We start from the raw sequence: 27,411 nt of genomic DNA, 5'->3' as shown, positions 1-27,411 counted from the left end.
GTCTTACATGATGAAAGACAGACAGACAACTACAAAGAAGCAGGCCAGTCATTTCTTTCTTCTTTAATATTTTAACTTTGAATAAAAAAAAAGAATGAGCAATTTTTACTATACATTCACATTTCTCCTCTCCCCAGTGCTTCGTATTTTCTTTCAGGAGGTTCAGAGCCCACCTGCCATCAGGTGGGAAGCTGATTTTCTTATTAGGTCTACATACAAATTGGTGAACATCAGAAGGGACATCTCTTTGATTTTCAAAGTCTGCACCTCACAGTAGAAAAACAAGCAGTTCTCATAAGCCCCCGGGAAATGCTTTGAAGTCTAAAAGAGACCAGTGAACCCACTGATGGAACATAATCAATACAGGAATTCTGACATTCTTAATGAGGGTGTTTTAGGGGGAAGATTTATCACATCAATTGTTTATTCCAAAACAATTATTTTAATCTTAATGTTTTAATACTGAATTTTAAAATATATAATTAACAAACCCAGATAATAAATAATGATGTTTCAGACAGGTTTTGTTTTGTCCCCCTTCTGCTCAGATATTTTAGCAAGTCTGAACCCTATGACAGTTACTGATGTATTTATCTGAAACAGTGTCAATCACGTTAAAGGTGATACTTCTAAGTCTTTATGTTTAGCTCAACATTTCAATCTCGTACACTGAAAAGCCAGTAAAACTTTGGCCAAGTGTGCCTCTCAACCAAGTACACAGGGTAATTCCTTCTCCCAGCAAATAATTGTTAAATACTTGCTTCTCATCTTTACATTTTTATTTTGAGATGATAGCAGAAAGAATCTTAAGCATTGAAATGTAATCTGCTCTTCAGTCTATACAATTCCACGTTCTTAGACTCTCATCTCACCCTTGCTACACAAGATAAGAGCACTGGTTGTTTCTGTTATTTTAAAAGAGTTTTTAATCAATTTGAAGACTTTGAAGTTCTACAACACCTTTAAGCATAAATAGTGTCTATTTTAAAAATATGATTCACTACCATCCACCTGCAGATTCTTGCGAAGACATCTACAGATTCTAGCAAAGGTCGCTTGTATTTCCACGAGCTATCGCGCCTTTTTTCCTGTAAAAGATAGAAAATACTCTGTAACCAACTAATTATATCAAGGAATGGAATTCAAAAACATTTTTTAAAAAAATAATTTCTTTAATGAATTTTAATTTCTTCTAGTGTTGTGAATCATTCCTAGAAGATTACCACGGATTGCCTTAAGTTATCATTGGTGCACTGCATTTCTGTTTGCCAATCTCATTGTGTAACTGCTCTTGATTTTACCATCAGACACCTTCCTGTTCTAGTAGCTTCCTAAGGAAAAAAAACCGTACACAACAGTTTTGGGAAAAGTTTAGGCATAAGCCTATTGACAGTCAAATACATGCTGGCAAACTAGTTCCAGGGAAGAGCTTTGAGCATTCCATTAATTGACTGAGAAGTCTCCACTAAATGACTCAAAACTTTCAAGAAAGCAGCTTATTGTTCCTTCTCCTCCCTTACCCTGCTTTTTTTTTCCTTTAAAAAATGGTGGCAAGGTAGAGAAGAGTGAATGCTTACACAGATGATGTAGATTAGCAAATAAAGTTTGTTCTGGAGGAAGTAGGCTGCCTAGGATGCCTGAAACTGTCAAGGCATTTGAACCCATTTTACAACATCAAGGTCTTTATAACTGCAGCACATGAAAGGCCAGTTGCTAACTTACGACATGCTGCAACGTAACTGGCAAGCAGTATTTGCACACCACTGAACGGTAACTGTACGATATAAAAAACCAGATTGATACAATTCTTTGCAACAGTTGTAAAGAAAGCACAGTACTAAGTAATTTTAAAGTTGTTCCTATGGCCTTACCTGTCACTGGGATGAAGTAGATGACTGTGGAACGGTACCTCCCAGGACAATACTGGTTTTGTCAGTCAGGGTTTTAAGCACAGTTGTGGCTGGTGACTGTAGAATTTTACGTGAAAGCCTCATTCTACCATCAGTCGGATCACGTCCAAAGTATTTAACCTGTTAAGAAAACAAACCACTTTAAGACTGACCAACTTAAAGAGCTGAAAATAGCATTTTCCTTAAAATGGTGGTGTGTTGGTTTTTTGTTTGGGTATTTTTTCCAATTTGATGCTAGAAAAGCCATAAACAATAGGCACCATTTAGCCTATATTGCTCTGTCAAATTAATGTGGGGCCTAGATAGCAAGAATATGACACTAAATAAATCTAATTTGAAATGATCAGGCCTTTAACCAGCACAGAAAGGGAATCTGGTATGGCAAAATATTTTCTTCATAAGCACAATATAAAAAAATTAATTCAAATTCTAAAATATGAACCGCAGTTTGTTAGCATTGTAAAGTTAAAAAACAAAAGTTACCTGAATTTCTTGTCCAACTTCTAATCCCAGGGCACTAGGATGTTTAATCTAGAACACAGTGTTTTTCAGAAAAAAATTATTTCAGTGTGATTAATTTTGTAAGGTTACTTATACAAGTTCCTTCTTTTAGGGATTCTTCATGCTACACTTCAGACAATCATAGTGGCTCAACATGACCTTATGAACAACAGGTTTCTGTTACCTAGAAAAGCGTATTGCAGATCTAAAGAACCTGGTGTGCATAAAAGCATAAACAGTAGGACTGTAGCAGCCATATATTTAGATTGTTTGCAGCTTTAAGTACAGGGCAAGCAGAGGTTAAACAAGAAGGTGCTGCTAATCTAACACAGCTTTTAACACAAAAACGGACTGTAGAACAACAGTATGCACGTTACAGCTAACGAAGACTATGTTTAGTGAGAATTGATTAAAAACAAATATAAGTGTCTAGTTTATAGCTGTTTAAGCATGTATTACCTTTCTTTGATCAAGTTGTGAATTATGAAGTAACACTGGTGTCATGTTTGGATACAATTTTATCATCACTCCAGAATCTCTGCAACAGAAAACAGCATGGTTATTTCAAAATACATTGATAGAAGTCTGTATGTATTTCGCTCCGCACATTGACCTCAGAGCAAACATTAATAAACTTCTCATAAACAAGGTTTTACTCCTCCCTTTTTAAAAATCTTATACCAACATGTTATACATGGACCATACATGTCCAGTCATTTTTCCTTAATTGAAAGTGAATGGAAATTGCTTATTTCAAGACAGTGTATTTCAGTAATAAGTATGTCTGAAAAGTGCATGTAATTTCAATCCAATTTTTGTCTTGCAAAAAAGTAAAAAGCAAATTCCTACCGTCTCTCTCAGACACAAAGATTAAAAAAGGCCTTAAGTTTTACAATTTATAGACACATTCTAATAACTAAACAAGCAGCAAAAATAAACATCCTTATTAAGAAACAGAGTAATATTTTCAACAGAAAATATCAGGAATGATGTTACCAGCATAACTTTGGCATCCTTTAAAAATCTGTTATTTTACATCATCTTCAGGTATCAGGAACATAGCTATGTAAAACTAACTTCTACTTCAACTCCAGAGCACTTTTCATACCTTATTTCAGTTATCGTGGCTGTATAAACTGCACCAAATTCCAAATTAACTTCCTGCTGCAGAGGGGGGGAGAAAGAAAACAGTAAGACACAAATTCACAAAATGCAAATTGAAAAAGCTAACAAAAGTCTGTCCTTACATCATCTTTGCAGATTTCACGGATAAATTCTCTTGCTTCATGCATAGCACTGGGTGTGGGGGCAAACACAGAATACGTCTCTTCATCCAGCTGACTTACAGTTACGCCTTGGATATAGAATTTAACGAGAGGATTTAGGTGAACATTGCTACTGTTTCAGCAAGCAGAAAATTTACATTAAGACATGCATAGAGCAAAATTATTTTGCACAGACTCATTAAGACCTAAGAGTCCTAATAATTTCAAATATTCTTCTTCAGATTAGGCATTGGACAGCTTTACATGCAACTGAATGGAAACCGTGTTACAGGTACGCTTGCCAAATACCTGGACAAACTTGTGCTCCGTATGGGACCATTCACATTTGCAAATTATAATAATCCTTTTATGACAGGAAAAAAATATTGAAATAATTTTGGTTTTATGAATAAATCACAGCTTCTACAAATGAATTCCGTAAGAGATTTTTAATAAAACTACAGCTTTCATTAATAGCTGATGAAAATTAAAGTGTTTCAGAGTCAGAACACAGTAAGATTGCATGGTGAAGTTCTTAGCACCTCTAGACTAGTTTTCTGGCCAACAGACTGCAGAGGCTTGCAACCAAAGGGAAGTATGATTTTTCCTCCTTTTCTCCACCCCAATCCCCTGAGAAGCACTAATCAAGCTAGCTAGAGCATTAGAAGAGTTTCAAGTCCAAAGCAGCTGAAGCAGAACATCTACTTGATACACTGTAGACATCAGCCTTTTTTAAATGTTGGCTTTCTAAAAGTAGCGAACAAGTTTTACTGTGTTAAGCAGTAAAGGAAAGAATTTACTAAGAAGTGCTCATAAAAGACATCTGATTTATTTAACAGTATCGCAGCAGAAACTCACCTCTGCTACCACGGCTGACTATTGGTTGAGTATTACCTTCATCGTGTTGGAGAGATGGTAAGGGTGGACTATGTTTAGTTTCACTGCTTTGAGTCATTTGAACAAAGGTTTTTAATAGTGTAGCCTCTCAGAAATACTTAACGCTTTGCAAACTCCGTTCATTCTTTTCTGAGGGCAACCACAACATCAAGCTATAGGCCTAATTCCAAGTGACCTGTCAGTCTGCATTTATCTCAACCAAAGCATCAATTGACCTATTTAGGAAACGGTGGTGAAAAAGGTATCAACTTTGAATTTGGCACTTAAGGCCAGGCAGGACAAAACATGGTGTAAACAAATACAATTAATTTATTCCAAGAAATATAACAAGGTCAGGAAACTTTTGTCACACTATTTACGACCAGATTAAGCCCCAGCACAGGTCACTCCTACAATGGGATAGTTGGATTTCTAACACATGCCAGCATGTTAAAAGTGTATACAAGCTATTCACAGAATCCTAGGAAAACAGTCGATGAGCACTGCAGGAAAGAGCTCAATGTCCCCTCTTAACCACAGCAAAATGCTTTAGTTTATAGGAAGAGAAGCTGCATAGATTTGATCTACACTTCAGCATATTCATGATCAGACTTGCTTGACTTCTCATCTTTCATTCAACACTATCTGCAATACTGTCCCTAGATGAACCTTTAATTGCCTCTTCTGTAAGCCCTGAAAAACACCATCACATGTGCACCAAACCTCTGGGAATTCCTGCTGCAAGACAAACTGCAAGCACTTTGTTACAGAGAGAATCTACACAACTAAGCGTAGCAAAGTGAGCTTCACCTAGCTCTTCAAAACACACGCATCTCTTACCAAGATATAGTACAGACTCAGTTTGTACTGAGCATTGGAACAGCTAAACATACAAGTCTGAAAACAAAGGCAAATACTGTTTTGCAGTCTGCAGCACAAAGCACAAATTTAAAAGTACCCTTTTGTCTTAATAGTTCCTCCTATCTACTTACTAGGTTGTTGCTGCTGGAGCACAAATGCCAGTTTTATGGAGGTGGTCTACTGAACAATTTGGGAAGTTTAAGTTTAGCTACTTATAGTTTCTGAAAGGGCATAAAGATAGCATTAAGATTCAGCAATAGCTGTGCTAGTAATACCTATGCTACCAAGATGCACTAATTAAAACTCTACACTACTAATAAGGATAAATTATCACAGGAAGTAAGAATGTCTTACCAGTCTGTGCTTGAAGTTTTTTCAAATTATAGGCCCCAGGACCAACGAATCTTAATCTTTTTGATAATGGAACGTGGATAGTTTCTGAAAGAACATTTAAAAATACTTTGAAATGCTAAATATAATAATCTTGAAAGCTATCACAAAAAAATACGTCACATTCATTTAGATTTTAATCTTCTATAGCTACCTGTATTATTTGCTGAACATCGATGTAATTACATTTAAGAACTGAAGTGAAAACACAGACTACAAATACTTTGATGAGTGTAAATTACCTTAAGCTATACCAATACTGACATCTATATCCATTCTGATTTTGTGAGTTTCACATAACTTAAGTTTAATTCTGTTTTCTGGTGTCCAGTGAAATAGTACAGTGCTGCCCCACATGGCAATAAAAAACAAAAATTCACTTCAAAAAACCCAGAGGAAAAATAACCCCAAGAGGCAGGGGGAGCAACATATAACAAACATTAATTAAAAAAGCTGGTTTAAGCAGCAGCTTATTGTCAAAAAGATAATTCTAATAGATACATATTCTTATCAACATACAACATTACCTACAACCGGTCCACTTTCTTTTCTGTTAGGTCTGGGTTTTGCCAGCGTTTGATTCATAATTTGTAAAATCTCCCTCTTTGCAGCTGTGGGGGTTGGGGGGGAAAGAGGAAGAAGGAAAAACAAGGAGTTTTGTGTAAGATTAAATAAGTTCATGCAGTTTTTGTTATAAAGTAGATAAACATCTATTCATAAAATATGCCTCCTGCCTAACTTGAAAATTTATCACGGGAACTGCACACATTTCAGGTAGTGCATGTTTGTTGCAGTACAACATTCTGCTCTGAGTATACAAAACCTATGCCTTCAGCACATTTATTGATTTTATGCAACCTAGAACATTACATACAGCTCTGTTTCTATGTATTGTTTAAATAAATCAGAATGCTGATAAGACCAACAGGGTATAGCTCTGATTAGTTAAGTTACGATACACTGGCCTGGAACTTTAGCTAAGCTGCTTGAAGCGATACACCATTGAACAGGAGTTACTACTTCTTACATCTTAATAAGGGTTTTCTTACTAAAATCTTCCTATTACAGTCAAGTTGAAAATTTTCTCTTACAACTAGTTAAATCCTTATTGAAGCTTGTAGCTTCAGTTTTTCATATGGCTCAAGAATGTTTTAGCTGTACACATCGCAATAGGCAGCAATAAATTTCAATAGTAAATATAGCTCAATTTATGGTAAATGAGAAATAGTTTGCTATTCTTTTTATAATATTCTGTTAGATTTTATTTAAAAAAAGTAATGTAATAGGATGTTTGTGTGTTAGTCCAAATCCATTTTGCTGTTATGGTAACACTTAACATTTTAACTAGCAACAGATGCCTCCTCCCTCTCCCAACTTTCACCAAGCAAAGTAATCCAGAGTTTCAGTGCACAAAGCTGCACTTCAGCCTTTACTACCTGTGTTTTTCACAGGGTATCGAGCTGCTAGATCTTAACCATGAACTCCCTGAGATAACATGGACTTTTACTTAAGTTTTAAGAACTTGCTGCTCAAGACACATTTATAATTTGGTCTGAAGTTACTTTAAAGTTATCTTGGAGCTTATTTTTAACAACCCTTTTTACTGATTTATTGCACAGCAAAGAGCAAACCGTTTTTTCCCCCCAACTCACCACATAAGGTTTTAAGAAATATGAATTTAGTATAAATTTTATAAACTGACATGGCTTACTAATATTGTGTACTTGCGTCAAGTCAAATTTTGCCAAAATACCGCATGTAAATATTTCATAACATATTCCTCTATCCTGATGTTGCTCTTTTCTGTAAGTTCCCTCCCTCCCCACTTTGCTATGCCACTAATTTTATTGCAATTTTTCAAAACAAGTTACCCATTGTACTAAACTGGTGACTGTTAGTATCACACCATTTTTGTTCTCTTTTTATTAAAAGTAACCTCTAGGAGCAGCACTTTCACTGACACTACGTACAATAATATGAAACTTAAGTGTGGTGGGAAGGGCCTGGCTTTTTGGAGATTGAATGCTCTCCTCTGACACAAAAACCTATTTATTTTGTATGAAGTGCCTATATCGAAGTATAAGAGACAACACCCAAACCAGACCAGTTTTTTTGAAGATAGCAGCTTTTTTCCACAATGAGAACAAAAAACTTAATAATTTATTATTTAGTTTCATAAAACTTAGCATTTAATACCATTTATCACTTAATATGTTAAAATGGGTACAAATACAAATGTGGTCCTACCTGTAGCTTGCTGAATAGCTTCCATTACAATTTTTATTGGTATTCCTGGCAGTTTCAGATCAACCTAATATGAAAAGAGTCAAGTGACATCAATATGTAAGGAAAGCGTTTTTAGATACATTCTCAGAGTTTAATTTTCGGAAGATTTAATGTTACATTACCTGCAAGGCAGTTACTCCTTTATTAGTACCTGCCATCTTGAAATCCATATCACCATAGTAATCTTCAATTCCCTACCAGCATAAACAGAAAGCAAATTGGAGTAACTTGATCCCAGTGTCAAGTCTCATTATACTAAAAGTACATTCTGTGTTTCAATAAGCCACAAAGTAGTTCTGCAGACTTGGAATTACTTCTGAGACTCGCATGTTTTTCCTTCAGCCTTACTTTGCCATTCAGGATTAACACTGTTCCTTTCCCTCTCTACAAATTAAGAACTTTTATGGACTAGTTTTTGAACAACAGATCCACAGTTGATTTTGTACTATCAGTGGCTGACACAGGAAGAAGCAGCAGCAGCATGACAATGTGCATTTTTCCTCCCCAGCAACTTTGCCAAGTGCTCATTCTCCACACAACATATTGTGTTTATCAGTAAATTAAAGTATTCGAGAATTATTAATCTCTTTCTCCCAAGAGAAAAGACAAAATTCATTGGAAGAGAGAGCTTATGAGAGCTTAAAAGAAATAACTGAGTAATTACAAAAAAAATAAGAAACATGACTGGACATTTCATAGAGATTTTTTGAAATAATGGAGGAGTTTGGAAGACAAACCAGAGACAATAGAACTATTCAATGTTTCCAGTAGTGTATGTTCCAGAATTAACTGGGTAAAATGTTACAAAAGAAGGCCATAGAGGATATTTTACAGAATTAAACAACAATAAAACCAACAATACTAGAAACACTCACCAGGATGTCTGTCAGCAAACGGTAGTCCTCAATATCTCCTTTTTCCAGACTGCATTTGGTAATGAGACCTATTGCTACACCTGCCACTGCACTTGATACTGGAACTCCTAATAGTGGCAAATAAAGATACATTTTTATAACCTTTGGTCATTTCCAAATCCTGTAACACATTATCATATGTAGTTTATCCTTATAAGTCCCATATTTTGTACCTGCATCCATTAATGCCAAACTTCCACCACACGCAGAAGCCATTGAAGAGGATCCTACAGAGTTAGAATACAGGGGAAAAAGAAAGTATTAAACATTGGACAGAAGTATTTGAAATAAAACTTGCTAGCGATACTCTTCAATAACAGTTTGAAACTTAATTCGCTGCTAGCTAGAAAGTACTGTGCAGCAACACACATAAAATAAATAATTGCAATTAGAAATTTTCTGTAGCAGAAGTATTTTTAACAAGAAATGGGTAATATAGTTCGAATCTTTCATGATACCAATACCAAAAAAAAGCTCAACAAGCATCACGATTAATATTAAATATTCTAGACAAGGAATCCATGGGTTTTGCAGGAAGTTGCAAATGGGACTCCTTCCCTTTCTGCACTAACCCCTTCTCCCAGCCACCTAATCTCAGTACAGTGCTAGGAAATAGGAGGTGGAGCTCAGGGAGCTTCTTGCCACACAGGGGAATCTGCAGAGAGGTGAAATGGATAGCTATCTCCTGAACTGGGGAGGTGTGAAAGAACAAATAAATACAGACAGCCAGGAGAAGCTACCTTTAAGTCAGTGAGGGTACCAGCTGTGATTAAACACTGAAGAATGGGTCTCAATATATGCCGATTTATTTTCCTCACTCTGTAGCAGGAAAGTCCCCCCAAATACCGTTTTACTGAACTTAGAATTTATGTTTACATCTCATACTGATACTGTGCTGTTATACAGATCGAAAGAAAGGTCCATTGTTCATGAACATATACATTCTTTTTCTTTTAAGTACTTCAGGTAGAGCTATCAAGATTAAGAAGGTGAAAAATGAAATGTTACCTAAAATGCCTACAACTCAAGTTTGTCAAACTCAAAGGATTTTAGTACCAAATTTAGTCTCTAGCACTAGGTTAAAAATAAGAAAAACGTAATACCATTTGACTCCAAGACTTCAGAAGTAACTCGTATTGTGAATGGGAAATCCTGGGGAATAATTGGTTTCAAAGCTCTTTCTGCCAGTGCACCTGTTCAAAAAAAAACCAAGCCACAAAGTGATCCACAAATAAAAACAATCAGACAAAATATTAAAACTTACAGCATGGGACTTCTCTAGTCTGAACTCACCATGTCCAAGTTCTCTTCTGTTCATACCAGTAACTTTGCCAATCTCATTAGTTGCATAAGGAGGAAACTATGAAGTAAAAAATGTATATACAGAAAATTAACTAGTGGGGGTTTTTTCCCCCATTTTAAAACATATATTCTTCAAAGTTTTGGTGCATCTCAAGGCAAAAACCAAATTAAAAAAAAAATAAATCAAACCACCACATGTCTTCCTTCAGTAACTTAGTCTGCAAACCAGGACCAGTTTAGGTAGTGTTTAGTAAATGTTTTACTTCCACGGAACAAAAGAGAATAAAGCAGTTGCAAGATAGTTGAAAAACAACACAACAAGCTTAGTCCAATTAAACTTGTCAAACAACATATCAGAAATCTTGTTTCTGTCATACAGATAATGGAACAAGATATGCCTGTTGCCTGTACGAAATACTTTGGGCAAGTTCCAAATGCTGAGAGAGACCCAAGATGTAAAAGCACTTATTTACTACTGGTGCAGTATGTCAGCTGAATACATTAATAAAGTTTACTAAAAATAAGAGAGCAGGTTAATCCTGCTTTCACTAATAACCCATTCTTAAGGAGCTAACCTAATATTAAGATATTAAAAAGGCTGTATAAAATGGCAATTAACAAATTATCTAGTGCTTTTTAGGAAATCAGCACTTTTGTTCACAAACTGTGGTATAAATTCATATATGAATTGAATCAATAAATTTTAGCAAATCTAGAGATAATTTATATCTTTGGAAGTGATCAATTTCAGCTTTAAAAGCAAGACATGAAGCCCTTCTGTGAATCATGCAGAAAGCTGTGACACAGTAAAACTCTTACCTCATAATGCAGCATGAAGTTTTTATCTTTTATTCCACTATTAATTAAAAACAAGACCATGTCAAAAAAGAGCAACCAAATATGTCTTACATACAACAGGTAATACATAAGATTATATGCAGTTATGCTTACAAATAGACCCAGCAAAGACAACAAATCAATAGGTTTGCTGATCACCCACATTTTTCCTAAGGTTTTCTATGTAGTAAACAAATTAAAAAGCATAGACTACAAAAAAACCCCTCATGTGTTAAGCATCATCGTTAAAACAGTTTCCCTAGCTGTTTAGAATAGAATAGGCCCTATCAGTTTTTTATGCTGGTATTGGTGTATCTGAAGAAAGAAAAAAAAAATCAAATCAAACTTCAAGAACATCAGCACCTTACTGTACACATTGCAGTAAGGACTCAGAAACGTAAGCACTCAGAAGGAAAATGGAAAATCTCTGTAACCACAAAATAGCTCTTGATTAAATAAAAAAGTGTGCTCAAAAAAGTTACCGAAGTACCACAAGACTTGACTCTTTGCAATAAACACAAAAAAGCTAATGTACAAAGAAAGTTGTGTCAAGTCAAGACTTGCACGCAGTTTTGTATAGAGGCAACCTCTCATTCGTGAAGCAATGTACTGACTGCTCATTAAAACACACTATTTAATACAGAAACTAATTTCCAAGAATACCAAAATTACAGAATATGGACAAACACCTCTAGACCAAAAAAATTAACTAAAGCAAAGCTGACACGCTAAAACGTAAAAGCTCCCACACTGGTGGGATGAGATGACCAAACTGCAGCTATAAAGGGAAGGAGTTTCCCCTCCCCAACAAGTTAGCCCTCAGCAATAAAATGTTAACAGCGCAAGGACTTGCTTGCTACGTCGTAACTTATATTTTCCTTACTCCATTAAAAAAGAACACAAATGTTTTCACCCTCTGAACATTTTTATTTTGAGAAAAAATGAGAATATTTAGACAGGCTGATTCAGTTTGGGAAAAAAAATAACCCCACACAATTAATCTGCTTTTTAATTTTTTTTTCCATTTGAACCAAACTTGACAAACAACAGCACTTCATGGGCTATGTGCATCCAACCTATCAAGCAAAACTTCAAAACTTGTGAGAAATAGATTAAATGAGTGGAATACATATCAAATTCCAAGTGTGATGATAAATACTTGGAACAAAGAGAGAATCAACTTTTATCAATTGTTTTATTTAAAGAGACTTGATATATGGAAACAGTTTTACAGATTCAAGAGTAACTCACTATTTTCTTTCTTTTGAAACCAGACTGGATGTTACTTGTAATACTCTCCAATTTCAGATGTGTGTCTATGGAATTAATGTCACCTTAATAAAAAACAACTGCCAAGATCTCACACAGGCCACTTCAAAGTCTGATTTCATACATTTTTCAGTCCTAACGAATATATATATATATAATGTTAAAGTTCAAGGAACTTTTATCAAATGCGCTTAAATGCTCACCCTCTTTTATTACCACTGACAAAACACCACAAGACATACATACCTCACTGCTGTTGAAATAAGATCTGATTTTACACTTGATTCTATAGAGTCAAATGTAACTGTACAGAGAACCTAAAATAAAAAGACAGAGGATAAATAAAGTGCTCTTAAACACTTCCATCTTTCACAACTTTTACTGTTCATGAAGAATCAAAAAGATTCATCAACAAATACGATGCCATCACCTACCACTTTTTTTTTCTTCATCGCACAAATTTATTCATAATCTGTAAAGATTACACAACCTTACAAGCAATCACATTTAAAAATACTAATTTAATGCTTCTTAACCTGGTAGAAGCCTAGAACAGTTTGTTCACTAAGAAACCGAACTACCTCATTTAAGAGCCAGGGCCAGATGCAGCCACAGTGTTGTGCAAAAGAGCAAGCCTGTTTATCACACGGACTTGCAGCATGTGTTATTTTTAGTGGGGTAAGAGGTGACAACACTGAGGAGTAAATCACTGTTTGCAACTACCCATGTACCCTGTAATAAGTCAGATCAATGGCCTACAGTCTTCTAGGAAAATAAGCTATAAAAATATAAAGAGACCAAATCTTGAGTACAATCTTAATTCAATCCACCCAACATCTGACACTTTCGGCAAAGAAGAGAAAAAACCAACCTCATTAACCTGGTTTTTTTTGGACAATTTCCCTATTTAGTCCAGGTTACATATGAAGTTCCTTTTAAAAGACTTCTCATGACATGCACAATTCAGCACTGCCCTACATACCAGTGACCCATTAACTGCGTCACCCGTTTTTCTAAAAATGAACAGGATTGTATTTTACATGAAAAGCTTGTTTTGACAAACATCTTTAACATAAAAATCTATGTATAGAGGGATGAAAAAGATATGATTTTGGACTTATCTTATTAACAAGCAATTTTACTTTAAGCCATCCTGAATTGGAAAGCTTTCTTCTCAAGCCATCTCCCACCAAGACAAAACCCAAGCAACCAAAAATGCCCCGAATCTGCCACCCTGAACTGAACAGGGAGAATCCTTACAGCTTCTAACTTTGGTTACTAGACATTCTTCAGAAAGTCTGAAGACGTAATAATGCTTACCAGACTCCTTCTGGGCATGTATGGTCAGAATGTTATCCTAACATCTGTACTGTTCATGTAGCAAGGAGCCAAGCTTTGTCTACTGTCTTAATGGACTCAGATATATTTTAATTAAATCTAAACTGTTTTCTAGTTATTACTATTTGAATGTGAAGAAAAAGGAAACTTCACATTTATATGAAAGATACAAATCTTTCAGCCTTTGATAAAGGAATTCATAATTTCTGATGTTTAAAGATACTACCTGTGTTTGACCTCTCTGAAATAACGCTGATCCATGAAGCATTTTAAACATGTTCACTTCACATTTAATATCTCTGAGGGAAGTCAAATCTCTCCCGTCACACCTAAAGTTACAAGCAGAAATTATGAGATAAATGAAACTACAGTCGTGTATAAAAAGTTGACAGAAATATTATTCAGTGGGAGTTTGTTATACTTACCTTCTATATTCATTCAGAACAAGATTTCTAAAAATATCCTTTGAAACCACATTGAAAGATTCCAGGATTTCATAAGGCTCAGCCTCTGGAAATTTTTCTGGGTATAGAAAAGAAATTGCATCTGAAGTTGAAAAATGAATTTTACAGAATTTGTACTAAAATAGCTTGGCCAACAAAAAGCACACTATAAGTCTAAGTAGTGCTAACTTCATTTAAGCATTCTCTAAATGTTAAGAAAGCAGAAAATAATACCTTTCAGCTGTTCTTCTGTTTCAAGCCTTATCTTGTTAATTGCTTCATCTCTAGAAATCTAGAACACAGGATTTGCAACCAGTTAACTCTACAGGGCAGAATAACAAAAGAGGTTTGGGTTGTTGGGCTTTTGTTTGCTTTAAAATTCTGTGTAGCTCAAGAAATAAGGAGTAGGATTGTCACACAAATTCAAGATCAATCATGTACTGCAAACAAATATTCTGGTAGATAAGAATTTACAGAACAATTTATTACTACTATTGCATATATATGCAGATGAGGAGAAGAGGTTTTTATTAACATTAAAGAAACTAATTCTTACTACATTTTCATTATGTTATTAATTAAAAAATAATTATATCATGTTTGAATTGATTACTTACTTTATCATGGCTAGAGTCTGTGAACACTGCATAGATCTTGTTAAAAGCAAGTCTTTTGGAAGAAAAGAAAGAATTTTTGAAAATAGTTTAAAACCCATTTATATAATTAGTTTCCTTGAGGACTAAATGTTTGTTTTCCTTAGCAGTATGAAAGCACCAGACTGACATTTATAAACATTACTAGCTCCAGCTGTCCTTCCTGCCTGTTCTCCTGCCACCTCTCTGAAATTAGTTATCACTTCCACAGCAAAGCTTATACAAGCCAACATATCCTGACTCTTCTTGTCACCATTCCACAAGAGCGGCATATTAACTTACAATACTTGCACTGGGTTTTCATGATATTTGTTTTGCCCTGTCCTTCTTACGCGTTTTCCATAGAAAGTTAGGAACAAGTAATTCTGAACATTCAAAACATGTTATTTTGTTAAACAAAAAGCCCAAACTATCTGATCACAGCTCATCAAATTAAATAATTGTTAAATAAGCATTTTGAGTCCCTTAACAGAATTGAGATCAAAATTATTTGCTCTGAACTTACTTCTTTGCACATTCCACAATCTCTTCAGGAGCAACAAACAACTTCTGAACAGTTCTCTTGACAACACCTCGTTCTTTCACCAGTTGTTGTATTCCCTGAATTATTTGCTGGGTATGCTTCACCCCTACTTTGATGGCATGACAGAAGTCTTGTTGCAATATATTCTCAGCAGTTGCTTCCAACATAACTACCAATGGAAAGTTAAAAATTAAGTAAATTACTATTTTATTGTTCAATTACAATCTAACTCAACTGAGGAAATAGAGATTAACATCAAACTGCATAAATATAATGGAATTTACCTAACCAAAAGTTACCTAACCTATCACTGTTTGTTCCTACTATTGTGTAAAAATACAAATTTCAAAGATTAGGAAAATACCTGCAAAGAGGCACCTACTTGATTTTCAAACACGCAACAGATATTAATTATTAACCTACTCACCAACTTGATTTTGAGGAGCTCCAGCAACAACTAAATTTAAAGCACTAGAAGACATCTGTTTTCGAGTTGGATTGATAATAGTTTCTCCATCAACCAGTCCTACCCTTACTGCACCTACAAAGAAACTCCAGAAAATTATTATAGTAAGGAAGTTCTTTAAGCCATCATTTTACTTTGAAAATTATACCTCCAAAACCAATAATTAAAGCTATGGATTAGTTTTAAAATATTAGCATGTTAGCTATATAAAGAACAAATCTGTAAGGCCAAATTATCTATTCTTGAATTTCTTTTGGGTAGTATTATGGGTAGGGCATATAATGCGAAGCAGTATTATACACAAGGCTGTTAGTCCATTGTGTTTTTTAAGTCATTTGAGCACGTGTTTTCTAGAAAAAAAGGCAGGTGAAAGGAAAATACAGCTAAATATTTGTTCTTGGCTAGATCATTTCTCTTCCCATAAAAAATACTCACAATGACATAAAGCTCTTCTTGAGTTCCTGCAGAAAAAGTATTCTTATCTAATATACTTATCTAAGTATTCTTATCTAAAAAGTATTCTTATTTTCTAAACAATGCTTTTCAAGACTATGTTTCTCTAAAGAAAAAAATTAAGTTATTGGTCTCTGTACTATACTGTTTCTGGATTATAATCCCCTGTAGAAGTATATTTAGTCCAGGAAAAATAATGCTTTGAAGTGCAATAATCCTATCCATTGTAAAATTATTTTCAATACTTGAAACAAAAGATAGTGGACTAGATTCTGTAGTGGATAGATTTAGATTCTTGTTAAAAAAGAAAGCATAAACTGTGGTCTAAGTCTTCCATTATGTTTAAATCACCCATCATTTAAAAATATTTACTTACCAATAGGACCATTCCATGGGATATCAGATAATGCAAGTGCTGCAGAAGCTAGAATGAAGAGATAAAAATCTGTATTAGAAAAAATGGATCATACTAAATCACACAGAAGCAGTAATTTTCAACAGTCCTCTTACCTCCATTAATTGCCAGAACATCAGGATCATTGACACCATCTACTGCTAAAAGATTACAAAGGATCTGGCATAAGATAAAAGACAATGAATAATTTTGACCTATACATTTTATTTATACAAGCTTATACCGCAAATGAAAATTTGTTCAAGTATTTAAACTAGAAAGCTTACAAAAACCCACTAATGTATAATACCGTTTCATATCATATAACATATACTATCAGCCTTTCTTTCCTTTGTTGTACAGAAGATATTTAAATTTTGTTCCTCTATCTCTACAACTAAATTTGGAAACGAGCATGTAATAAAAACAATTTAAGACAAGGAGATGACAAACTAAAAAGCAGCATTACACTATTAGACTGTTTTTCAAAGTGTAAACCCCTCCTGGATGCTAATGAAAACTGCTTTCTTAAAATAGTGCCTATATCATGTGAAATTTTCATTGGATGTACGCAAGTTTTCCATTCTGAAGGTAGCTATAATTAAGGACAGTGAGCATGACCTACCTGGGTATCATAAAAGTAGCCTACTGGAAAGAGTGGTCTGATTGACCTATCTGCAAAAGAAATATTCAAAATCTAAGAGGTATTTGGTTTTCAGTAGTCAGTATTCAGTTTATCTTGTAATGACCCCACAAGAAACTGGTTCAAATGAAAGATCCAAACAAACAAAAAAGAGAAGAGGCAGAGAACCCAGAAGGAAATTTATCATGAAATATAATCAACTCTAAAATTTCAATAGCACTCAGAGTAAAATAAGAGATATTTGTGTGAGCGTACCCATCGTCGGGTAACACAAGGTAAAAACATTGAAAAAGTCTTCTATGCTTTAGGATACAAATAATTTATTAAATAGTATTTCACCAGAAATACCTTCAATGAAGGGACATAGTCCTCAAAAAAAAAGCAACAAAAGCAAGCATGTTCAAAATATTGCATTATTTCCATGATGCATAGATTTCTTATTAATTTTATTTCAGTCTGAAGTGTGTAGGACTGTGTAACAGCCAAGGCCTTATAGACTGTTCCCTCTCCCAATTCTTTTCATTGCTGTCTTAAGACACTGATGTATTTGACATCAGTTTTATATAAATGCCAAATTTCAAGGTATTATCTTATTTATGAATGGATATAGCCATGATGGAGATGACTTTTCAAGCAGGATCAAGAGGGAGAGAATGAGTATATATCAATCAGTAAGTCTGCCTCTTTGCATTTCAGAGTTTAGCTTGGCTGTCTCTTCCACCTGTCCAGAGAGATGTGCAACTGCAGAGGCAATATCTCTGCAGTTAGGGTTAGAACTTAATATCAACAAAGGTGACAACAAGATTTCTCAAGATCCAGGCTTAAATATAAAGGAATATGCACCCAGCCTCCGTTGATATATTGTTTTAAAAATCAGTACTGATAAAAAAGAAACTACAAGTTTGTTTTCTTCTGACATTACTGCAGAAACAATCAATTCTGCAAACAGCAGTTATAAATTACTATCTTCTCAAACATATTTAAAATACATTGTAAATAAAATGTTCCAGCCTACCTATTACTCTGCTTGTAAGAATTTCTTTATCAGTGGAACCAAGCTCTCTTCTTAGATAGTTTGTAGGAATTCTTCCTGCTGCAGCAGCTTTCTGACGATAGTCAACCTTTTAAAAAACAAACCAGGGACTCCTAAGGACAACAGATTACTGATTCAGAGCCACAGAATCATGCAGGTTAGAAGGGGCACCTCCAAAGGTCTATAATCCAATCCCCTGCTCAGAGCAAGGTCAACTCCGAATTCAGATGACATTATCCAAGGCTCTGTCCCGACACTCAAATGGACACCCCCATTCTATATCATATATGGACTGCCCAGCCAGCCAGTCCCCAGCCTGAACTGTTGCAGGGCACTAGTGCACCCCAAGTTCAGGACTTGGCGTTTGTCCTTATAGAATTTCGGAAGGTTCCTTTTGGCCCATTCCTCCAGCCCCTGTTCCCTCCCCTCCAGATGGCAGCCCCGCTTCCAAGTGTATCATCTGCACCCCCCCAGTCTGGCATCATCTGCAAACTTGATGAGCAGGAATTCCATGTCACTGATATAAGTATGGAACAGGGTGTCACCCAGGACAAACCCCCTGAGGAACTTACTATTATTCAGCCTCAAGGTAGAATATGAATCATTAACCCTTAATAACCACAACACTTTCAAGCCTCATAATCCAAACAGTTTTCCACATATCTAAAATATAATGTCTGAATGTGGATGTCGTGGCACATAAAGCTCACAAGGCTTTTGTGGAAAGTCTTGCTGAAGTCAAGGTCAACAACATCCACTGCTCATCCCTCATCCACAGGTCTAGTCATTTTATCATAGACTGCTGTTCTGAAGTCCAAGGTCTGTAGTCTGCTACTTGCATTCCTCACTCCCCCAGCACCTTGAACTCCACTATTTAATTATTACTACTGTTAAGGCTACCACTAATTATCACAAAATTAATTTTTTCATTAGTACTTACCACTAATGGCATAAACTGAGATGCAGAAGGCTTAGTTTTACTGACTGCTGTGACCATGACTGCTGTGTCACCTAGCTGGATTAAGGAAAAAAAAAAATACTGACATTACCTGCAACCGAAATATTGTCTGAAGTCCTACACTTATTCAGAAACTGAAAGTCCAGAATATTCTTTGCAGAAAACACCACATAAATCCACGCTTCACCCCATTATTTTTGCTTTTCAAACAAAATTTTTTCCTACAAAACACAGCTGTACATCATTAGGGATTAAATTACCACTTGAGGCTCTATATTCTTTTAATAGCCTCTGATATCCTAACAACAACTGTTTGGATCCAGAAATTTTGAAGTTGCACAAATTTTAACCTTTTCTTTTTTTTTTTTTACCTGAACAACAGCAGATCCATCAGCAAACCTAGCAAGTTTTCCGGAAGACAGTTCCATCTTTCTATTAGAAAGAAATAATACGTTATCACAGTGGATTCAAATAAATTTTCCAGTAATGTCTGCATTCATCTACAACATCTACTGTACAGAATTCTGGCTGCACTTCATGTTCGACATAAACACCCTCATTAGATATGGAAATTAAAACTCTTAGACCAAAACTGACCAAATTCTGTTAACGTGCTTTTGCCTCAAAAGTTCTGTATCTTCCCCCTAGATGCAAAGTCCTGTGGCCACATCAGCTGTCACCTAAAGTGACACCTAGGCCTTAGCAGCAAAATGTTTTGCTCACAATGGAAGATGAATCCCCGACCTGTTCAAGTGGGGTTTTAGAGCCTTACCACTGGAAAACGCAAGTACACGCCCGCTGTACCCTCACAGGAGAAGGGGAGCCGCCTGCACGCCCTCAAAACACCTTTTCGCACCACAGCTGCAGAATATTCTCTCTTCCGTACAGGAAAGAGAAGGAAACACGCCTGCTCTTCACCCGCTGCGGACGAGGAGCAGTGCGTATGCATGCCAGTGGCAATTTCTCCTCACGTTTGTGTACCCCACCACCCCGGACAGCTCTCCCCACTGACTCCGGGGCCGTGGGGTCTGCCGGCCCCCTGCCCAGCGCCGCTACCGAAAGCCACTCCTCAGCCACGGCCGCAGCCCAGGCTCGGGGAGCCCCCGGAACGCCCCCTCCCCCGCTCCCTCAGGGCGCGGAGAGCCCCTCACCTGCCCCCCACCTCCACCGTCACCGTCCTGCAGGGCCCGTGCTCCGCCGCGGCGCTGCGGACGGGCGGCAGCCGCAGCACGCAGCCGTCCGGCGGCAGCAGCAGCCGCCGCCATCGCGCCGCGGCCCCGCCGCCAACGGCCAAACCGCCAAGCGCGGCGCGGCGACAGCTCGTGGCGGCGGCCATGGCGCCGGTGAGCAGGAAGGGGCAACCCCAACGGCAGCCGCCACCCGATTGGCTCCAGGAGGCGGCGGGGGGCGGGCTGCCGCGCAGTAAGCTCGAAGCGGATTGGCTTTCGTAACGGCGGGTTAGTTTCGATTCCGCAGCGCGAGCGCGTCCCTACGCCCCCTGGCGGAGCCCCGCTGGCTACGGCGGCTGAGGAGGGTCAGGCGGCGCGGAGCGCGCGAAGGCGGTGGCTGCGGGGCCCTCAGCGGGGCCCGGCTGAGGAGTCCGAGGTAAAAAGTGGCAGAAAAAGCTCCGCGGCGGCCCCTGAATACTAGACGGCTTTGGAGCCAGCTCAGACTAAAATTTGGGGGACACCAGCCCAAACGGGGGCCCAGGCTGAGGGAGAGGACGGCTGCACCAGGGCTGCCGCCGCCCTCCCGCCCTCAGCGCCTCAGGAGACTTCGTGGCACCTTCGCACCGGTGAAGCCTTCTCCGGCTGCCCCAGGCCGGGCAGCCACCGGTAACCCTGCTGGGCAACAGCAGCTGCAAGGCCTGTTACGGGAAAGTTATTACATGTTACACAGTCAAAAATTCAGGGCCCTTCCTGTAGGAGCACGGCTGAACAAGTCAGTGCCAGCTTAGCTCACACTTGAAAGGAAAACCACATACATTTGGAATTCTTCTGCCCAAAAGACCTCGTTCTGCTCCTCTCGTTTTCAAACCAAAATACCCCCAATCCCCACCCCCCACCCCCAACATTCCAAAATAAAGAATTGTAATTAAGCCCCCAGAATATTTTTTTGAATTAACCTTATAGCTGTATTAACCATTGATCCTGTAGCAGGGTCTGCAATGGGAGCATGGCAACAGTGTCAAGAGAGCATGCCAAACTTCAAGGCCGCGCTCATCTTGAGTAACTGAAAGGGTCACTTCATCGTGCCGCTCCTCGCTTTCCTCCTCGGTAAGGCAAGAATAGTGATCTTTAGCACTCTTTCAAGCCAGGAATGTCAAAATATTTTTCAAAGTGCAAGAGGAGGGTTACAACAGTCGTTATTGCTTATCAAAAAGGCTTGCCAGTTAAAATATTTGTTGTGCTATTACATGCTCAGAATGCAACAGAATGTTACACTTACGGGACAGTGGTTTTGTTCGTACATAAGTTATTTCTCAGACAGATTATTGCTCAGTTGTATAATGCAAAAGAGGTTAGTAATTATTATTATTCATGTCTGTGAGCATAAAGGAATCACGGTAATGTGATCACGGAGATCTGATCACCCCAACAGTGAGATCCATGCAGGATTAAATTAATATAAACTGTCACGCTTCATCCTGAACTCATCTGTCATCTGGAGTTAACAATTTAAATTTGGAGGATATTTAATTAAAAATTAATGCCATTTATTACTAGTTTGGTTCTAATGCTATTTTGATATTGCTTGTTGTTTACCAGTCTTTTCTGTTTACTTACCTGGATTTTTCTGTTAAAGCTGCATTTATAGAAAACAGATTCATTGGCTGGGAGAACAGTCCGAGTAATAATCTATCTTCTGTGCCAACATGTTTCTTATCTTTTTGGCAAGACACAGAAGAGAGAAATGAAACGAGTGATCCAGAAACTTAGGATTTGGCCTGGGCAAAAGGACTGTTAAATTTATCCAGATTCAGAATTGATTGGTGCAGTTTTATTTGGTACAAAAATACATTAGGTGGCAAAGCAAGAATGTTCACCATGTTTGCTTGAATTCATATTTGCTTTGCTGCCGACAAACAGAGGATTATTTGGAAAGATTTTTTATGTCATTATTACTCATTAAAATTGCTATTCTCTAGCTCATGGCAAATAACTGTTCAAAGCTCTATAATGTTATAAAAATGTATTTGATTTTGTAAGAGTGATAAAGGAGTGGTTGGAAGCATTCGTATAATACAAGAGACATGAGCAACACAAATCTTGTCTTCTGTTAAGCACAGAAGGTGCGTACTTAGGGCTTTTAAAGCTTAAATTCAACTGGGGAAGCCAACATAGTTAAAGCAGAGAATTACATGATACAAGTGACAAGCAAAGAAGAGGCAGCAGGGTAGCATTTCAGGGAGACTGAACACAAAGCAATATATCTATGTTGAGGTTGAACAGACTGATGTTGCAGAATTTAGAAAGAAGCATAAGAAAGGTGTAGAGGAATATGCAAGGATGACTTAGAAGTGAAGATCTAAACAGACACTGTCCATTCTTAAGGGACAAAACGACACAGAGTTAGTGTGAAAAGTGCTTTTCTTGAACACTTGCTTTCAACAGTAACCAGCATACAACAAACACTTCCGCATTAGCTCCAGATGTCTGACACTGTCTCGATAATTTCTATGTAAAAGACACCGTGACATTATGTCCTCCTAACTTCTGTCACCAGCAATGTTACACAGCCATAATTTGTGTGCTGACATTGTTCTGAGATCTTAGAGAAACACCATAATTTTTAAACTCTGAGAAGCAGCCATGCAAAGTATATGCTTCCACTTTAAATAAAGTAATTAATCCACATTACTTGTACCAAAGAATGAATTCTATAGCTGAGATTATGTATAGTTGTTAAAAAGTCAAAAATGTTAACATTAAAAAATGTTTTTCAGATGATGCTTTTAAAAATAATGATTAACCTTGTTATTTTTTCCATTTGAACATGCATTAGAAGAGTTAAACAGTTCACAAACAGCAATGAGCATTGAAAATAGATCTTTTGACTTAAACCAAAATTATTAGATAGCTTTTTCCACACTCACCAAAATGAGAAGCCTTAAGTGTATGCGCTTCATAACTGTCATGGGCTAACATGTTATGGCCATACCACTGTAACAGAAGAAGGATACAAGAATTCAGATTTAATTCAAGATACGAGGCAGCAAACAAAATTCACGTTTAACCTCATGAAAAAGCAAAAATATTATTCATTTTTCCAGCAAGATTTGCACTTTGTCTCTCTCTTCATTAAATGTTTCCTCTGGTGTTTTTTTGCACCCACATCCATATTCAGTTTAATAATTTATAATAATTATAATAATATAATTTATAATAATTATAATAATATAATTTATAATTATTATAATAATAATAAACACACGTCACTTTCCCCATTTGCGTTTCCCCCATCTAGTTTGGAACTAGGATAAGAGACATGTTTTTCTTCCAAACTTGTGCTTATGCGCAGCAGATGCCAGTAAACTGGGAATAAACCCGTTTTGCACTGGAACTTCAAAACTACAGCTCATGAACCACCCACCAACATTTCAGTAGGCAAAAGAATACTGAAAAGGTGTTTTTCCAGTCCTGTTTAACACAGACAGTTGATTTTTTCATACTCTACCGCACTGTGCTCTGCACGTAGGAGACCATGCTGACGAGATTGCTTTCTAAAATTAACCTCCACAAATACTCTCATTCAGGTCTCACCTGAGGAGATCACACTTCACTGACTGTATTTCCCATTACTGTCTTCCCAAAACAAGACTGCGTGTGGCAAGTGGATGGTCCATGCACCATGCTCTGAAGACCAGCACGTTTGGACTCTTTCTCATCAAGAGAAATAAGAAGCTCTAGAGCCAAGGGACCTCTGCTGTGAACGCCCTACCCACAGATGTTCAGCAACCATAAATAAAGGCTAGTCTCAACTCTGGTGACAGCACATGTGCAGATAGATTTCTCTTTGCTATTTTATTGAAAATGTATCCATCTAAAGTCCTGAGGGCATGGTGAAAATGCTACTTAAAATTTTTAAGCATTCTCCTTGGAACAATGTCTAGGACTAAAAACCCTCTCAAAAGTCTTTCTCCACCCAGAAATCAGAGCTCACCCAAGCAGACTTTTCTCTCCTGGTAGACTTGAGGTTAAGTTAGCCAGGCTACCCTCATAGCAAGCCCCACAGAGAGGGAGCCTGGAGGTCTTTCTGTGGGGGAGGTTGTTCCCATCATGCTGCAATATGAGGCACATCCCCCCAAAACGGCCCCCCCGACCACCACCAGACCCTTTTGCTACGTTTCAGTCTCAGTAGCTGCGATTGCCACCATGCATTTACCCCATTTCTTGCCCCATTCAGAAGGGCAGTCACAGTACATTTTCTGCTCCCACTGTCTATGGCTTTCTGCTTACCTGGCAAAGTTATTCCATTTGAAAGCAAGAGGAATCAGTTGGAAATTTAAAAAAACAAAACGCAAAACAAACAACAACAAAAATTGAGACCAATGGGGATACCTGCAGCTATTTGGCATAAAAAGCTTGAGCCTGCCAAGAGTTTTTAGAGTCCACATCATTAGTACCTCTTTTTTGTAAAATGGGATTTCAGAGTAAAGATTTCTTTGCCATATTTGAAAATTTAACCTCCATAATAATGTACAAATGAAATTTCTTAAAGAATATTGCATTGCTTCTTCAAAAAGTTCTGCTATAACCATTTCAAAGTCTCCAAGTCATACAAAGCCTGCGAGTTTCTCCTGGGAAACATTTACACAGAGAAGCTGCCTTAAGAAAAATGCTGAATTCACCAGGTGCTTTCTGCTCTTTGAAACACCCAAACAACTTGGATGTGTATATATAAGTACCTGTGGAAAGCATTGAGTAAATATATCTAGTTGACTCCAATAGCTTTAATATGCTTTGGATCATTAGTCAAGCTTATAGGAGACCAGCAGTAGTTTTTGAGCCTTTTCTAGCAGCACATTGAAATAAAGACTTTTAATAACTGTAATGACATTGCACCATCTTCTTATACTGTATGAATTTGTTTATCCCATGCCTACTAAAAGCAGGCATTTCTTTCAGTGGCAGCTTAAGCAACTCCCTTTTGGCCTGTGTGTCTCTGCCCCATCCTCTTCATCTTACTGGGTGTGCTGGTGCAACTTGTGGGACAGTGGCAGAAAACTCATCTACATTAGAGTTTCCCAAGTTGCACGGGGGAATTAGTTATGATCCACTTAGTCTTAAGCCCCTTATTTATTTTGGCCAGGATACATCTGTAGTTGATCACCCAATTCTATCTATAGCCCACTCCCCATCCTGCAGCTAAATAAATATCTCATTTAAAGAAAGTGCTGCCCCCTGCTAGAAAGAAGAACTTTTTTTTTTTAAAAAAAAAGGCCACATGCATGTGTAAAAAATTGATACATACATATTTTAAGTGAATGGTAAGCATACAACCGACTTCTGTGGCAAAAGGCAGCTATGATTTTGCATATACTCTTCCACTAGACAGTTTCTATAGCTCTGCTTTCTCCTGGGCTTAAGCTTATATGCTACTTTATAGTATAAGATTAAATTGAACTCCTTAAAAAGTTTTAGCATGAAGTTAAATGCACTTATTTTATTTCTTTTCGGTTTTGGGTTTTTTTCTTTTTTTGAAAGTGGAACCCATTGCACAAACCTGGCTATAAGAAAGCAACTCATGGGGAATGACAAAGATAGCACTTACCTTAGAATAAAAACCCCTACCCTGACAGTGATTTATTTTCCTCTTTTTTTTTGCCATCATTGCAGATAAGGACAATACTGGTAAAAAATTGCGCCTGTTACTATTGCAGTGAAGTTTCCTACTACTGCTCCAGCCATATCACCAGGTAGGACACCTCAACCTGCTGATTTCATTATAAGCTATAGAGAGCAATTATAGAATGTGACTGGGATCAGCATTAAATAGCCCTTGGAGCCTGTTCATATGCCACACCTGAGCAAGTAATGTTTTTTGAACTAGTAAACTTGTTTTAGCAAGATAGCTTTCTAAAGAAGCCTTAGGAGTATACATTGAAATGGAGATTTTAAAGCAACTTCTTTTCTCTTTTATTTGATCTTCTCCCCCTCTTCTTATTGTGCTTAGCTCCACTTTAATTCCCCGATGTATATCTTGTGATAGCTTTCAGATGCTGCTAGATTTCCTTAGCTTGCATTAGCTGTAATGATTACTTGAGTAAATTTCCCTGTTTTCTCCAGAAAACTCATTCGGATGAACTTAGTAATCAAACCGCCTGTGGCAGGTGGATGTAATCTTTTATTTGAATGAGGGATTTCAGAGCAAAAGTAAGAAGGTGGCTGATTGCATTAAAAAAAGCCCAGCCACACCCATCTGACTCCTGGCTTGCATTATCTTGGTGGGGCACCTGTGTCTCATTCTATTTTAGGGCAGCACCAGTCCTTCTTCCTTTTTCTCCTGGGTATTTGTGGGCTATGTGCTGCTCTGCTCCCTGAGGGGGAAGGAGGTGTGATGCAGCAGCACTGTGTGTGCCTTGTTTATGGGAACAGAGGATAGATTCAAGCAGAGGATGTAAGTAACTAAGTTAAAGCTTGTTACTTTCCCAAGTGTTGCTGGCCTGCTGAGTAACTCAGAGGTATCTACAACCAAATATGTCTCTTAAGTGAGTGCTTGAACCCATAAGTAATGCTTGCAGTTGCAAATCTCCTCTTCCCAAACTGATGCTGTGATTTCTGGAGTGAGTTGGGTGTATTTTTTTTTCAATTGAGTCTGAAGGATCCTATAAAGTGTAAACAAGACAGAGGATTGAATGATTGCCAGAGGAAATATTTTTTTTCTTTTTTTTCTATAGGAAAGCTGTTTGGATATGGCAGTAATCAAACTATGTGTGTGTATATATATAGAGCCTATATGTTTGCATACAGTACAGCCTACCATACCTATAGTGTAATAGATATATAGAGTCTATCATACTTCTTTCTTTTGAGTAATAAAATTCCAAGACATTTGAGTTATGATTTTTATTGCTGTGAAATCTATAATTAGTG

The 27,411-nt window shown here is 37.2% G+C and overlaps 1 protein-coding gene across 1 annotated transcript; it reads right to left on the bottom strand.

Moving 5' to 3' along the window:
* Window positions 1-48: 48 nt before the first annotated feature.
* On the bottom strand, window positions 49-20,651 carry PNPT1 (polyribonucleotide nucleotidyltransferase 1). The gene is made up of 29 exons (XM_059828511.1): window positions 20,467-20,651; window positions 19,687-19,747; window positions 19,298-19,372; window positions 18,340-18,445; window positions 17,307-17,356; window positions 16,798-16,861; window positions 16,664-16,711; window positions 15,796-15,909; window positions 15,351-15,537; window positions 14,810-14,861; window positions 14,427-14,484; window positions 14,175-14,271; window positions 13,976-14,078; window positions 12,658-12,728; window positions 11,125-11,161; window positions 10,297-10,363; window positions 10,107-10,196; window positions 9,177-9,230; window positions 8,965-9,071; window positions 8,212-8,283; window positions 8,051-8,114; window positions 6,331-6,414; window positions 5,768-5,851; window positions 3,659-3,765; window positions 3,520-3,575; window positions 2,871-2,949; window positions 2,394-2,441; window positions 1,872-2,030; window positions 49-1,088 (listed from the first exon to the last, which is right to left on the bottom strand). Exons 1-28 carry the CDS (start codon window positions 20,649-20,651, stop codon window positions 1,875-1,877), a joined length of 2,376 nt encoding a protein of 791 aa, XP_059684494.1. The 3' UTR covers window positions 49-1,088; window positions 1,872-1,874.
* Window positions 20,652-27,411: the final 6,760 nt, after the last annotated feature.

Source organism: Gavia stellata, chromosome 23, assembly GCF_030936135.1.
Source record: "Gavia stellata isolate bGavSte3 chromosome 23, bGavSte3.hap2, whole genome shotgun sequence".
Lineage (NCBI taxonomy): Eukaryota > Metazoa > Chordata > Aves > Gaviiformes > Gaviidae > Gavia > Gavia stellata.
This window is presented reverse-complemented; position numbering and strand designations above follow the sequence as displayed.